Source organism: Oryzias latipes, chromosome 16 (genome assembly GCF_053564925.1).
Source record: "Oryzias latipes strain Hd-rR chromosome 16, Olatipes_Hd-rR_3.1".
NCBI classification, from domain to species: domain Eukaryota; kingdom Metazoa; phylum Chordata; class Actinopteri; order Beloniformes; family Adrianichthyidae; genus Oryzias; species Oryzias latipes.
Window position 1 is genome coordinate 1,034,239 of NC_136252.1, and position 16,648 is coordinate 1,050,886.

The following is a 16,648-nucleotide window of genomic DNA, read 5'->3' on the forward strand; positions in this document are numbered from 1 at the left end:
AAGGGGGGGGGGGGTCATCTAAGATAGCACAAGGGTTAATCCTGTGACTCGGGACTTCTGGGAACTGGAATGATGGTGGAGAGTTTCAGACAAGCAGGGACCACGCACATCTCCAGGGGGCTGTTGAAGATCCTGGTAAAGATGGGAGCTAGCTGGTCAGCACAGACTTTCAATCAGGAGGGAGAGACTCCATGCGGTCCTGGAGCCTTCCTGATCTTCTGCTTCTGGAACTGATGACGCACATCTCATTCACAGATCCGGAAGTGCAACACAAGACAACTCAGGTGACAGACATTGACCAAAAGTGCACAACTCAGGGCGTTAGATAAGGCCAAGACATGACATTTAGGTTTAAATTGATGAACGGACAGATTGATAACCTAGATTAATAGTCGATGTTACTGTTGTAACCCTTGTGCTATCCTAGGCACTTTAACATTGGGAGTTGGGTCATCTAGACCCACTAGACAGTGCTCTGAACCTTTTTTCTTCAATGATTTGTGATCTTCACTGGTGTCCATGGATTACATGAAATCTTTCCACCTTTATCCACCTTTGTCATGGTAGGGAGAACACGTCAATGGAAGGGGGGGGTCATCTAAGACAGCACAAGGGTTAAATGTTAAATGGAGGATCTTTTTGTTATTGTCCTGATAAAAATAAGAAAAACATCATACCCATGGAGCTGAAGCGATCTCACCCGCTATGACAGCACACGCAGAAGCTCTCCGTCTGCCAGGCAGCCAACCGTCGGCGGACCAGCTTAGCAAGCTCTACTGGCCAGACACCAGCAGCCTGGCCGCTGCCTAAGGTCCTGCAGAGCTAGCAAGCACTAAGTAGCTGTGACGGACCGTGGGCAGCGGTACATGGTAGCTTGCTCTGCTGTCCACCAGGCGGCTAGCTGCGTAGCGCGTTCGATCGCTCCAGCTCCATGGACTCTATAAGAGGCTGGCGAACTGTCAAGGGTGTATCCCACCTTTGCCCAACAGTAACTGGGACAGTATCCGGAGCAGCCATATTAGATTTTTTCCTACCCTTTGAGCTAGTCACTAAAAACATCACGTGCCCAAAGCTGAGTCCCTGATTGTGCTGCACCTGACGCCCAAATCCCGCCGCAAAACCTCAGATCGTGTCTGTACATTGACTTAACATTGAAACCCGGCGGTGTGAATGCAGCATTATATTGTTAGCCAAGCTCCTATTCTGGGAATGAAAATTCCATAGAAAGACAGTTTGTTTTAGATAAGTGTTTTAACTGCACTTTTATTATTTTAATTACAACTTTTGATTTTGGCATTAGTAGTTCTGTGCTTTCACATTGTCTTGTTTTCTGTAAAGCTCTTTGGATTACATGGTCATGGGGTGCTATTTGTAAAGTGGTTATGTAGCCTTTAGTTTTAGGAGAAAAAAACAGGTTTCATTTTTCAAAAGCATCTTTTTCCCCTTTAATTCATGTATTTATAATATTTAGTTGGCAAGCTAAATATTTCATTTAAAGTTAAACATTTTTTATAGTGTATTTAGTATACAAATTAAATGTTTAGTTTGTAAACTAGCTATTTATTTTATAAAAACAAACATTAAGTTTGCATATTAAACATTTAAAACATATACATTTCTTTTTTCAAACTAAACATTTAAGCTTTGTAAGAAAATATTTATTTATTAAATACATGTTCAAGTCAAAATTAAATATCTAGTTTGGAGCAAAATGTTTAACTCCAAACTAAATTTTTAGCTAACATGCAAACAAACTTACTGATGAACAAGTGGACTATCAAAATAAAAGCCGTATTTTGCTCTATTCAAATTTGGAAAGGAAAGGTGTGTGATATGAGGGGGGTGAAATTAGCTTGTAACAGCTGCAGAACAATCTGGTGGGGTACATTTCCAGCTGTGATATCTGCCTTCAGTCAATGGCTCCTCCAAATTCACTGAAATTTCTTTATAAAATATAAAGAAAAAACCTTTTATTTAAGCACATCCAGGTTGAGTGTCCTGCAAATTCTAACACCATGAAGACCTTGGCATATCCAGTAACGTGTTGCTTTAGTGTGAGAGATTTGTCAGGAAGAGATTCTGCAGTTTCCCACCACAGAAAATGAGCTTAATCTTGGTCCCCAATGCTTAAGTATCAGTCAAAACAAAGAAATCCATTCAGTTTTATTAAAAAGGATATTTTATCTTTTTCATTCATATTTTTCTGGTCTTCATGAGTTCCACTGTTTCTGGGGCTAATTTGAAAATAGCGTTACACTTCTTCTTTAAAATATTTTTAAAAAGTCCAACTAAAAACAAGTGAAATGCAGTGAAGCAGGAAAACCTTAAGTTGGAGTCACGCTAACTCTTCTTCAACCTTTACTTGTCGGTGGTTCTGAATGTGACAGCAAAGGAGCTTCAGTTCGCTGCAGATTAAGTAATCAAACAACAAATAAATCCTCTCCCTGCTGTTCCTCTCAGTTCCAACCCTCGCAGGTGTGCTTGGATGGTGGACTCTGTGTAGCGCAAGCAATTAGAGAAACATGGGGCGACAGGCTGTTTTGTGCCTCTTTTGCTGCTCCTGACTCATAAAAAGCACTGAATTCTTCCCACAGATCCTTAGCATAATACAGGCGAGCTGCGTTCAAGTAGCAGGTGCATTCATTTTTGATGCCAAGCCATGAATTCCTGAACCATTCATCCATGCCAGGCCTCCTTTTGAACTCAGAATTGCGTTCACTGCTCATACAATTGAATCACGCACTGCTCCATTTGATCACTGTTTCCAGGAATCAAAAACTAAAACAAACTGAAAGGTTTAAAAGGTTAAAAACACAGCAGAAAACATATAAAACATGAAAGAGTCAGAAATTGTTATATTTCCACTTCAAATTTTTACACAGTAAAAGTAACCAAACTTGATTATTTCATTTGATTTGATTGATTGGTTCATTTCAAGGATGAACTGTAGACAAACCAACAAAAAAGCACAGAGATGTGTCAAATTCATTTAAGAAATAAAGAAAGGAATTGATTAAAAAAAACAAAGAAAAATTAATGAAATGTCAAAAGTTCCCCCCCCACACACACACACATGCAGTATATATAAAATAAGGGCGAAACAATTATTTGACTTATTCAAATCTATATACAGTATATTCTTACAATCCAACAAGAGCGATATGTCTGAGGCAAGTTGTTAATCAAATTGTTCTATACTGTTATAAAATAATTTCAAAATAAAATTAATTTATCTTATGGATGTATGAAAGTACCATTTGGATTGAGACATAGAAGGTTTATTTAACTATAATGTAAAAATGACCAATAGCCATCAGACAACACACACACGTGATGACAGCAAAAAATGATCAAGCCCTCATTACAGTCCCATGTGGGGAACACTTTGAATTTTGCAAAGACAACATACAGTGTGGTAGAATATTTTAATAATGATCTGTTAGTATTATTTTGATGTGAAAAAATAACAGTAAGCTGAACTTTATGAAACTACAATGTGAATGGATTTGACATTCATTATTGTTTTATTGTTTGTTTGTACACATATTTTATTTACACTTGACTATCTTGAAGAAATACAAGTAAACTGGAAAACTGTTCAGGACCAGGTATTTCTCTCTCTGAGCCACACTGGTTGAAGTTTTGGCTAGAGATGTCCTGAATTGATTTTAGATCAGCGAATCACATCGAATCCGATTGTTCAAAATGAACCAATATTGACTATGATCATCAACCGGCAAAATTAGGAAATGAATCAAATGAATCAAATATAAATGTTTAACTTAAGCATTATTTGATACAGAACATTCATTAAACTGGACTTTAAAATGTAAAATCCCCTTTACTCTATTATATTATTACCTTAACGTTGCATATTTTATGTAACAAACACAAACACCTTTAAAATTTGCACGACAAACATTGGTTTACTGAGAAAAAACACAGTGCATGAATTCCTGCACTTATCTCCTTGGCTGGACAACATGCACAGAGACAAACCTTTCAACTCATGCAGACTAGTAAGCCAGAGTCAAACATAATCTTCCATCATCTTTTGTCAGTTCTGATCTTCCAGATCTGTTTCCAATATGTGCCTAAAGAACTTTGTCAAGCTTTCCATCTTCTGTTTCTGGCTACAAACAGACACGTTGTGGCTCTTTTGGCCCTCTGGGTCAGATACATCTTTCAGCAACCTCCTCTTTTCCCCCTCTCTTCCAAAGGAGTGTTGTTTGTTCAGGTGCTCATTTAGCTGCCCTCTGTCCTTTTTCACTCTCCCTGTTCCTGCAGTCAAGGTGTTGGTCACGCGATCTCGCTCTCAGAGAGCTGCTCTCTTTCTGAACCGTGAGCATCACCAGCTCTGTTTGACTCGTCAGCAGCAGCTCTGCAGGGCAAAAAGTCAATCAGTAACTTCATAGTGACATAAAAAGTTTTTTTGGGGAAACTTACCTAAGAAAAGTGAGTTGGGGCAGGAACACAAAACAGTTAGTAAAAAATTACCAATAAACATGGTTAACTGAACATTACAGTTTATTACTATATTTTTATTAAAGCTGCACAAAAGCATCACATGCTATTTATCTCTGCAAACTAAAAAACTTATCTTTATAGGCTCTTTAAATATTTTATGTCACAACAAAGCCGTCATTCAGAACATACTGTAACTGGATCTGTTCAAGCGTGCCTCTCTGGGTCTGAGATCCGTTCCTCACTGAATTTTGAGGGGTTTTTTGTTTCCACGAAGACACAGAAAGAATGCACATTCTTGCCAAATGGTTCTTCTCACACTGGATTCAGACTCACCTTAATCCTCAGGTCAAATCAAACTGGTGGGCTGTTTTGATACCACACCCTCAGTGAAGTAGGGCTTGAGAACCACACTTAGGCTCATAATAGCTTCTGATTTTCCTTCACACCCGGGCACTCCCTTTTTTGTTCTCAAATGTTGATGACATCTGATGTTAAAAACTGAGCCTCTCAGCGCTCAGACCTATGGGCACTGCTCTGCTGTAAATTTGGGAATCAAACTGGGCCCCCATCTCACCGGAAACTACAGAAAGTGGAGCAGGCTTTGTCCCCCATATCAGCACATGTGCAACGGCCTGTGGACCGGCGTCGGCGCAGCAAAGCACCACCCAGGCCGTAAATTGTTGTCTTACTGCAGAGGTGAAGAGAAACCGATGACCCAAACATTGATTAGACTTTGCTCTTTGGATCGCTGGAGTGTTACATTTATTAATGCAGTAACAGTAGATTTATTTGATCATTTCGATTGTCAATTAAAAATAAAATCTGTTTTTCAACAAAAGTTGACAGAAAAATGTCTGTCTTTCTGCTCACCTGGGTGTGTTGACCCAGATAACGTCCAGGTGACAGAAATAATGGCACTCATAGTCGTCCTCGATGTTGCAGGCACAGCGCCTGGTCCTCACATGGTGTGATGGGGCTCCATCACCTATATTAACATCTGACTCCTTCATGACTGGAAGACACAGACCTACAGAAACAAAAGAAGTGCTCCGTAGCAGCGGCCAATCGCAGCATCGCCTCCACCAACAGAAAACCATGTCTCATTATCTCCACCCATCTGTTTTTCTTTTCATTTCCATAAAAATAATAGATCACCATCTATACACAGCTGAAATATTGATTTTTGTTTGCTTTAAATAAAATAAAAACATTTAGAATTTATTTTTTTAAAGGTTTTAAATTACAGTGTGAAAAATATGTAGATGATATTCCATTATAAAACTTCACAGTTCTTTCATTTTTACAATTAAGAATTGATGTTAAATATTAAAGTTAGTACAGGATGCAGGGATGATGAAAGCCTCTGTTTTATCTCCACATCCACAGAATTTGCTGCCTGACTTGATTGTTGGTTCCAACTAAATTATTTTATATTTTAAGTAATAAAGTCTTACCATCCTGACAGGAAGTCCAAAGTGTGACTAGGAGAAGAAGGCTGCTGTGAGTAGACATCCTATAATCGATGGAGTTGAGCAGAGGCTAATCGCTGTTGTGGTAATGTGCTGCTGCTGTGGATTTTCTTGCCAAAGGGGTACGAACTTTATGTCCCTCCTCCTCTCTGATGTCACAGCAGAAGCTCCTCCCACTCCTTCGTGCAATGTTGTGTGACTGTACGCTGCTCATCACAGCGACAGATTCCAGGAATATCTGCTGTTCTATAGCCTCTCTGTGGCAGTGATAAATGTCAATTGCTAAATGAAGGTTTTGCCTACCACTTTCCTCTGAATGAGGAACCAAGATCCCTGTGATTGCTGGAAACACATGAGGGCAGAGATTACATGGAATACGCAGCAGTGATATATTGCCAGAAGATGAATCACCTGAGGCATGTTTTTTAGTTTGAGCAGATAACAAACAGAAAGATCAATCCCTATTATCCAAATTACAACTTTATATTGCACATTAAAATATGTCTAAATTAGTACTGTATAATTTAACTAGTAAATTGATTTTTTTGTGTCACACGTGTTTATAATTTTTTCCACAGATTTTCACAAACATAGGTTTACAGTTTTGTTTCCTTGCAGCTTTATTTGTGAGGTAACAGTATTCATAAGCTAGGGAGCCGGTGTAGCTCGTGCTGGTTTGCGGCGCCTTCCATCCATGAAACCAGGGTTCGACTCCAGGCTGCTCCCTGTTCCCTTCTCTACTTCTGTGCAGGTCCCAAGCCCGGTTGCTTTGAGAGGGTTGCGTCAGGAAGGGCATCCGGCGTAAAACATTGCCAAGTTTACCGTGCGACTCATTCGCTGTGGCGACCCCTGATGGGAAAAGCCGAAAGAGAAACAACAACAACAACAGTATTCACAAGCTGACCATGGAGTGGAATTGTATTGTTTTTTTATTCATGTTGAAAGCAAATTCATATTTAATACTTTGCATTTAACTGCAATCATCTCCCGCTGCAATCATCTTTTGATCTTGTCACAAGAACAAGCAAACGGCTGGATCCAAATGCAGCAGGTTTATTAGCTCAACTAAAAGTCTACAAAGCTAAATCAGGGTCCAGCAAGGTGCCAGCAAGTGGCAGATGTCCTTTCAGCGCCCCCCAATTTTGACCGCACCTTAGACATTTAGGGCGCCTTGGTGGGAAGGGTGATGGGACATCACTGTGAGTAATCAGGAGATGTCCCCTCAGTGCCCTACCCGCCAATTTTAATTGCACCCCCTTAGTACACACACGCTTTACCCCTCAAAAATACACACTCCAACAAACATGGACGCACGCACACACACATGCCTACAAACACACACACATTATACAAGGAAGGTGGGACCTCGGACCATCTGTCCCCTAAACTCAAATTTTCTTTATACAGCGCCTTTCATTTCAGTTAAAAAAACTAAGCGCTTAACATAAAACGGATGAAATAGTCATAAAAAATGAAAATGATTAAAAACAGAAAACACAGGACAATCACACAAAGATGGGACCCCTCCCTCACCAGGTCCCCCCCACACCCACCCACCCAGTTACCCCATTAGAACCCTGAACAGAAACAAAGAACTGCAGCTTAAATAAGGTCTGGCTCGGTTCTGCTGTGAGGAAACGATATCATGGGGATCCATTTATTCCAAGGCCCAGCCGGACCACAGGGGTCACTACCACAGCGCCCGCCCAACGCAGAGCAGCCCAGGGCCCACTCCATGGCTATTAGACCACAGAGCGGGACCCCAGCCCGCCCAACGAGAACGGGCACCGCAGCAACAGCAACCCCTACAGGTTAAGCTGGTGGTGCCACAGAACAATGGATCCCCAAGAGGAAACACTGGAGTAAAAAAAATCAGAATAAAAATTATCATAAAATAACAACGGCCGTGTTCCTTGGGTGCTGGCTCCCTGGGCCCAGTGGCCTCTCTCCACGCGGGGAGAGGGATCCCTGTGCTCTCCGGCAAGACCGGGGGCTGGGGTTCACATCACACCTTAGCCTGGGGGTGTCCATGTTCCTGTGGTGTGGATTCTGGTCCTTGCTCTCGAGCGCTGGACTCTCCAAATTCCATTTATGGGTGAGCCTGGTCGGGCCATGGTAACACAACACTTCTTGTGAACCCCCACTGCTCTGGGACGTCTTCCTCCTGGGCAGGGGTGGCTGGCCCCTCCCTTGCTCTCACCTAGATCAACCGTGGACTGGGTGGGCAGTTGTCTATAGCTTAGGGTGGGTCTCCCTTTGGTGGGCCCTTGCCCGTGCCCAGGGTGGGGGGATGCCCAGAAATCCTGGGTGGTGGTGGGTTGTTGTCTGGGGCTAGGGGTGCTCTCCTGAGGTGGGGCCCTACTGGCACGGCTTTGGGGGCTGCTCTCCTGGTTGGGCTGGGGCTTGCACAGAGAGGGGGCCCCCGTGGAGGTCCTGCTGGCCCTGGCCTGGGTGACATATGTGATGGGCCGGCGGGCGGTTGTTCTCTATCTGCTGCCATGCAGGTGTTGGGGGGGGGTCCTGGCTGCCGCTACTGCCGTGGCGGGGGTCTGGGTGTGGGGATGGATGGGTACTCTCCCTCCTTTTTACATTCCATCATCCACTTTAGAATAGGAAAAAAAAGACCCACTCAAGCACAGCTCACCTTTGCACAAATATTTTGAGTGATTAAATGAAATATTTCACGTGTTGGTCCGAATGCATAAGTATGTCTGTGTGAACATCAGTTGTATTTTGAACATGTTGATATGTCTTGTATGTGGGCTTTTTTGGAACTCACAGGTATGTTTGTGGCATTTGGGTGTGTGGGGACAGGCCCCGCCCCCTTTTGGATTTATAGCACTTTTAAACCTGCCTGTAATGATGTAAACATCCAGCAATTTGTTCCCTTGTGCTGCTTCACGGTTCTACCCCCCCCCCCTCTTTAATCACACCCCTCCCCCTTGGGCATCCCTCTCTCTTCTTCCCTTCTTTTCCTTTCCGTGAGACGGTAACAAAAGACGATTACAGATACGAGTAAGATCAATAAAGTTTGGCCTAAATTGCAAAAGGGGTTTATTTTAAATACAACTAGTGTGTCAAATGTTCCATAACCCCACAGATGTGAATATTTATAAAGAAGCCGTAGGCAGCCTTATATTTTACAACATGTTGACGTCTGGGTGTACGTTTTGTGGTGAGGAAGTTATCTCAATACTTGGATGAACAGAGGAATGATGGGTACCATAAAGCATGTATTGAGATATCTCAAGTGAACTTCAAACAAAGAGCTAGGTTTCAGAAAAAACAACAATGAGAACTTAGTGTCATGTTAGCGGAGAGCGAAAACAGACCCAGATGCTGGAACCCAAAAGATCCTCATTCTGTTGTGATGAGCTGTCCACGTGTGGGGTGAACCGGTGGTGCTTGTCCTGTGGGATGATGGTAGTGTCTGCGTGTTGAGAAGTCGTGGTGTGGCTAGAGGTTGAGTCCTCAGGTGGAACCAGACAGACTTGATGTGTGTTTGACCCAGGTTGGCACAAATGATAGTACATCCTGTGGACAAGGAATAAATCATTTGGGCATGCGCTGTAGTGTTGAAAATACCGGAAGAGGAAATGAGTCCCACAGTAAACAAACCTAGCTGCCACATACATTTTATGACGCTGCTCAGTAATACACGAAACGATCTTCTAAACATGATTTTATTAATATTATGAAAAATATGAAGCGCCTGTTCGCTCATGATTTCATTTTTAATCCGTGGTCAGCGCTTTTTTTGCTAAAGAACGTAGCTGGAAGAAGGGTTAGGACAGGCTAACATGGGCTAACAACATTAGCCTTGTTTGATGAACACAAAATCCATGCGGGAAACGCTGTAATCTGCATCCTGGCTGCCCGTAAATATTTGAGAATAACATCAGGGTTTATTTTGTGGGGACACGACTGGAAACACAAATCCACATGATTCTGGCAGCCGCTAACCCAGAGTGGCGGGACGCAGTTCCCACACATAACAAAACAAGTAACAAAACGCACACGTAACAAAGCATCCTCCCTCGCCTCAAACACAAAGTTATTAATCCAATTGCTTTGCTCAGAGACACAGTTCGCTCGGTCCACCAGCACCGAGCCCGGACCACGCAGGGTCCAGACGTCACGGGGCACGAAGCGCTCCTCCCCCGCAACCCCAGTCATAAGGGATGTAAGAGAGGGGAGAGGCAAAGAGCCAGCGGGGCGAGGGCGGAGCAGCGCTTCTCATCGGGCGTTCCCAGAGCAGCGGGTCGGTCCTGTTTGAGCTTCTCTGGAGCGAACCACCATCTATGCATGACGTAAACCAGAGCAGTAGTGACACATGATCGGAATGAACCGTTTCCGTGAACAACGATCGGATCAACAATCGGCATAACCTACCTGTCTCGATCGGAAAGAAATTTTGATCCCAACGAGTCTGATCGGTTCAGAGTATTTTCTGAACGGCTTGTTTAGATGACACATTTTTCTTCAGATCAGGCGTTCTTTCCGATTACTTTTGTCCATTTAAACGCAGCTAGTGTTGGTAATGACAACTACAAAGCCAGATTTGTAGCAAAGGGCTACAGCCAGGAGAAGGGAATAGATTACGGTGAAATCTTTTCACCAACTGCTAACTTGACAAGGATTAGAGTTTTGCTATAAAAAGCAGCTCAAGAGAACTTGTTACTTAATCAAATGGATGTAACCCTTGTGCTGTCCTAGGCACTTTAACATTGGGAGTTGGGTCATCTGGACCCACTAGACCAGGGGTCGGCAGCCCAAAATGTTGAAAGAGCCAAATTGGACGAAAAAAACAAAAAACAAATATGTCTGGAGCCGCAAAATATTAAAAGTCATATTTAAGCCTCATAATGAAGGCAACACATGCAATGTGTATCTATATTAGCTATATTAGCCTATTATCAAAATGACTAAGTTGCTACAAACACATAATGAGCATTAACGATTAAATGTTTATTTGCCCTGCAGTGCATTCTGCGGAGAACGACGCGTCACGTGGCTGCTCTGTTGTGCAAGTTCTGTGCAACTTCATTACTATATCAATGAATTGTGTTTCATTGCTTTGATAAAATTAAAGAAATGTCACATACGCACACCATGATAAAATAGTGATAAAATGATGGAATGTAGAGACCTGGCTTCCTCCTGAAGTGGGGAAACGAGATTTTGGGGACCTGTCCACATCAGTGACCCCGCACCCAAGTTCACGGAGAACACTACAACAGAACCCCCCAGATCCGATCGAAAGAGTCAGACCCGGGAGATCCCATTGCAGCGACCCCGTTCACTGAGATTACAAATAAAATGTAAAAAGGAATCAAAATAAAAATAAAATATATTTAAAACATGAACAAGAAACAAATAATTACATAAACCTTCATAGACATATGAAATGGTAAGTGTGACTAAAAAATTAAAAATAAATAAATAAATGTATATACATACACATATAAAACTAGTAAAAAGAGAAAACAAATAATTAAAATATCAAATAAATTCCTAAAATTCAACTAAAAGCTAAATTAAAAAGGTAGGTCTTAAACCTTCCTTTAAAAACATGAACAGTCTCTGCGGCCCTGAGGCTCTTTGGGAGGCTGTTCCACAGCTATTCTACAACTTTTGGGATAACCAAAAGGCCTGTATCAGAGGACCTCAGGGTCCGCGAGGGCTCATACTTTAAAATCATGTCAGATAAATATGAAGGCCCGAGACCATAAAAACATTTGTAAACCATTAAAAGAACTTTAAAATCAATTCTGAATTGCACAGAGAGCCAATGCAGCGATATTAAAATGGGTGTAATGTGTTCCCGCCCCCTGGTCCTCGTCAATACGTGTGTTGCTGAATTTTTCAGCAGTTGAAGGTTTGCTATCCTTGTTCTGGGAAGACCAGAGAGCAGGGCATTACAGTACCGGTAATCTAGTCTGCTGGTAATAAAAGCATGCATTAGCACCTCTGTGCTGGCAAGAGAGAGAAATGGGCGGACTCTGGCTATATTTTTTAGATGATAAAATCCTGTTTTCGTGACATTTTTAATTTGTGGGATGAAATTCCTCCCAGAGTAAAAAATGACACCCAGGTTTCTCACACACTGAGACATTTTGTAATTCTTTAGTTTAGATAAAACTATCTCTCTCTTGTCCTCAGAACCAATCACTAAAATCTCTGTTTTGTCGCGGTTTAGCTGTAGGAAGTTCTCTGCCATCCACGACTTAATGTCTAAAATGGAATTTAAGAGTGTGTTGACCGACTCTTCATCATCAGGAGACACAGCGATGTAGAGTTGAGTGTCATCAGCATAGCTGTGGAAACAAACGCCATGCCTCCTGATGACGTCCCCCAGTGGCAGCATATATAGATTAAAAAGTAGTGGGCCTAAAATTGAACCTTGGGGGACCCCACAGTTGATGTCAAAGACCTTTGAGGAGCATGTCTCCATATTTACGTAAAAACTTAGATCTGTGAGATAGGAATAAAACCACTTTAGTATGGTACCAGAGATGCCCAAACCTCTCAGTCTGTTGAGTAAAATACTGTGATCTACAGTGTCGAAAGCAGCACTGAGATCCAGTAGTACCACAACTGAGAGTTTCTGACAGTCCAGACTACATCTAATATAATTTACTATTTTAACAAGGGCCGTCTCTGTGCTGTAGTTTGTCCTAAAACCGGATTGATATTTTTCAGAGATGTTATTTCTATTTAAAAACTCATTAAATTGGATTAAAACAGTTTTTTCAATCATTTAACTTAAAAATGGCAAGTTGGATACTGGACGATAATTGTTATAATTGTTTGGATCTAAATTATTCTTCTTCAGAATAGGCCTCACCACTGCCGTTTTAAAGGCAGCAGGGAAGACACCTGTCTGAAGAGAGTAATTTACTATATTTAAAAGCTCAAACTCAAAAAAGTCATAAAATGTTTTCAACAACGATGTGGGGATTGGGTCTAAAAGGCAGGTGGTTGGCTTTAACTAGGAGAAAACCTGACCAAGTGCCACAACATCAACCAGGACAAAACTTTCCAGTGTTTCCTCTGATAAATGCAATGCTATAGTTTCATTCAAAACGACACCTTTTTGAGTTAAGAGACTAGATCTAATAGCATTGATTTTACTCCTGAAGTGGTCTGCAAAACTCTCACATACAGCATCTGAGGCTGCTATGGAGGAAATTTGAGAGTCTCTTTTAGTTAAACTGTCTATTGTTTTAAAGAGAACTTTAGGATTGTTTTTGTTTTGTAAAATCAAGTTTGAGAAGTGGAGGGTTCTAGCTTTTTTTATTGCATGACTGTACCTCATTTGTTGTTCTTTAAAAATTTCGCGATGTACAGTTAATTTAGTTTTCCTCCACTTCCTCTCCGCTCTCCCGCATTCACGTTTCATGGCTCTGATTGGTTCGTTCCTCCAGGGTGCTGTAGCTTTAGTTTTCAACGTTTTAGTTTTAAGTGGAGCTACAGCATCAATGGCTGACTGTAGTTTGTTGTTAAAATGTTCAACCATACAATCACATGATGCAGGTAAAATCTAGGACTTTGATGTAAAATATTAATAATATTTGCAGCCACATCAGGAGTTATGTATCGTTTCCTCACAGTTCTCACTGGAGCTTCCTGTTGAGTAAAACTGGTGATATTAAAAAATATACAATAGTGATCTGACACAGCCATGTCAACAACAGAGGACACACTGCAGGACAGGCCATAGGTTATCACCAAGTCTAGAGTGCGCCCCCTGCTGCGGGTAGGCTGTGTGACATGCTGTGTGAAATCCATCCAGTGCAAAACGTTAAGAAACTCATTTGCATGAGCATCACTATCTTTATCAACATTGTAGGTCAAAATCACCAGTTATTAAAACTCTACTGTATTTGGAATGTATGAATGAGAAAAATTCAGAAAAATCTTGAATATAACACGAGGGAGGTTAACAGTAACACATAAAATAGACGGGCTGTTAAAAGAAAATGCATGATGCTCAAATGAGGAGTAGCTATGGCTTTGTAGCGTGATTATTTTGGTTGCAGATGAGCCACGAGCAATCGATGCAGTGCCACCGCCTTTTTTATCTGCCCTGGTAGAAAATAAAAAGTAAAAATTTAGTGGGGAAGCTTCAGTGAGAACAACAGGAGCATCAGTACCCAGCCAGGTCTCTGTTAAAAGAAGGCAATCTAAATTGTTGTCTAAAATGAGCTCATGCACAATAAAAGATTTGTTTAAAAGAGAGTGAATGTTTAAAACAGCAAAGTTCAAAACCATGTGTGTGTGCAGATGGATTGGTTTATCTTTTTTGTCCGGTAATATGAGAATGTGATGGAGATATCTAACTGTGGAGCTGGTGGATCTGAGCTGGGGGTGTTTGTGAGATCTGTTTGTTATGTGAACTGGGATATGTTGTGTGATAACTCTGGTTTTAACTGAGGATGGGTGCCAGTGGTCCAGTCAGTCAGTGAGCAGTTTAGCAGAGCGGAGTGTGAGTTCAATGTTCATGGATAAAAGTTGAGATCCTATTTGGTTTGGGTGGATGCCGTCTGGTTTAAAGAGATTTGGTCTATTGAAGAAGGCAGTAATATTATCAACATATGGAATATTATTAGAAATGCAGTGCCCTTTAAGCCAGATGTGAAGTTGTCACAGACTGCTGAATTTAATGTCTCCAAAGAGGGGAGATGGAAGCGGACCGGAGATGATGCACTGTTTGTCCAACTGCTTGATGGAGTGGATGAGAGTGATGAAGTCCTTCTTGAGGGTCTCAGATTGCTGAAACTTGAGGTCATTCACTCCTGTGTGGACTATTACTGTGTGTGTGGAGGGGTTACGAAGGGAGAGCTGGTGGGCAGAGTTGGTGATGTCTCGGACGAGGGCGTCTGGGTGACAGAAGGTGCGGCTCCCGTTAACGCGGACATGCCTGACCATAGAGGTTCCCACGACGAAGGAGCCAGAGGGATCCCCACGACCGCGAGATCTGGCCTCCGAAGTGAACGGGCCCGGCGCAGCAGGAGGACAAGCGGGAGTTGGCATTAAACCTGTTGCGCGAGCCGGTGAAGCGGCCGATGAGGGGGGGCGAGCCGCCAGGAAGAGGAGAGGTGGCGGCGGTCACCGCGACATCTGCCGCAGGGGAGACACTGCAGACTTTGAACCTGACGCCCCGGTTGCGACTGCAGATGGAAACCCGCATTGTTTGATGACCCCACGAGGACGTGGGTTACATTCGGGCGGCGGCGGCGGCTGTCAGGGCGTCTACTCACTGTGTCTCTCAGTAGCTGTTGGCGTTTGGCGGACGATGAATCTCCAGATGCCGGGCGGCTTTCTTTCGCGGGCCGAGAAGCAGCGACAGGGCGATGGTTTTCTCCGCTGAGTGGATGAGCAGCTTCCAGAACGTAGTCAGATGTTGCACCCGACAGAACATCATAGCAGTTGGAGAGAACGAGCCCATCACGGTCCAAGGGTCTTTTCCTGCGGCACACCTCCTCAGACCAAAGCATTTTGGGTGTTGGGCTCGAGGAAGGCCGTGGCGAGGTGTCAGGGTCCCAGTGAACTGTGTCTTCCACAACCGCTTTCAGAGAAGCAATATGCACAGACTGGAAAGCCTCGGGGTCCACCAAGAGGAGCTGGAGGAAGTGGCCAGGGCGAGGGAAGTCTGGGCATCTTTGCTTAGAATGCTGCCCTTGCGACCCGGTCCCGAATGAGTGGAGGAAAATGGATGGATGGATGAATAAAGAATACAAACAGGGACGGTGATAGTGGACAGCCTTGTCTGGTCCCTATTTGTGAGTTAAAGCTTGGAGATGATTGATCATTTGTTCTGACACTACCATTAGGAGAAGGGTATAATATTTTAATCCAGTTGATAAAGGATGGTCCAAAGCCAAATTTATAAAAGGTGGCTATTAGAAATTTCCAGTTGACCAAATCAAAAGCGTTTTCTGCATCCAGTGACATATGGTTGCTTTTTGGTTATTGATAGTTGTGAGATATATGAGGTGCATGTTAGTGGATGAATGTCTACCGTTTATAAAGCCTGTTTGGTCAGGATGTACAAGGGAAGGCACTACCTTCTCTAGCCTTCCTGTCAAAGCATTGCCAATTATTTTGAGTTCTGCATTAATCACGGATATGGGTCGGTAGCTGGACGGTGATCTGGGATCTTTCCCAGGTTCCAGAGGTAAACTATTGTCAGTTCATATTTAGAGATAGATAATTGTTTTCCTTAATTTCTGTTGTCATTCTGAGAGAAGTGGAGGGAGCCGGTTTAGCTCGTGCTGGTTTGCGGCGCCTTCCGTCCGCGAAACCAAGGTTCGAATCCAGGCTTCTCCCTGTTCCCTTCTCTACTTCTGTGCCGGTCCCAAGCCTGGTTGCTTTGAGAGGGTTGCATCAGGAAGGGCATCCGGCGTAAAACATTGCCAAGTTTACCTTGCGACTCATTCGCGGCGCAACCCCTGATGGGAAAAGCCGAAAGAGAAACAACAACATTCTGAGAGAAGTGGGAGCTAAAGTAGGTCAAAACTGGTCCTGGGGCTTTTTACTAGGCATGTTGGTTAGTGCCTTATGTAGCTCTTCTTCAGTAAGATGGGACTCTTGGGCTGTAATTTGTTCCTCCGTTGGTCTGGGCAAATCAGTGCTGTTGAGAAATCTACTAATTGTCTGAAGAATCGTTTTGGGATGAGTAAAGGGATTGGCAAAAGTTTTTAAAGACA

At 42.8% G+C, this 16,648-nt stretch overlaps 1 protein-coding gene across 1 annotated transcript; it reads right to left on the bottom strand.

Annotated features, from left to right (window-relative positions):
* Positions 1-3,501: 3,501 nt before the first annotated feature.
* Positions 3,502-7,465, bottom strand: LOC111948989 (endothelin-3-like). The gene is made up of 4 exons (XM_023964603.2): positions 5,922-7,465; positions 5,338-5,494; positions 5,042-5,155; positions 3,502-4,381 (listed from the first exon to the last, which is right to left on the bottom strand). Exons 1-4 carry the CDS (start codon positions 5,977-5,979, stop codon positions 4,300-4,302), a joined length of 411 nt encoding a protein of 136 aa, XP_023820371.1. The 5' UTR covers positions 5,980-7,465; the 3' UTR covers positions 3,502-4,299.
* Between the last annotated feature and the right edge of the window lie 9,183 nt (positions 7,466-16,648).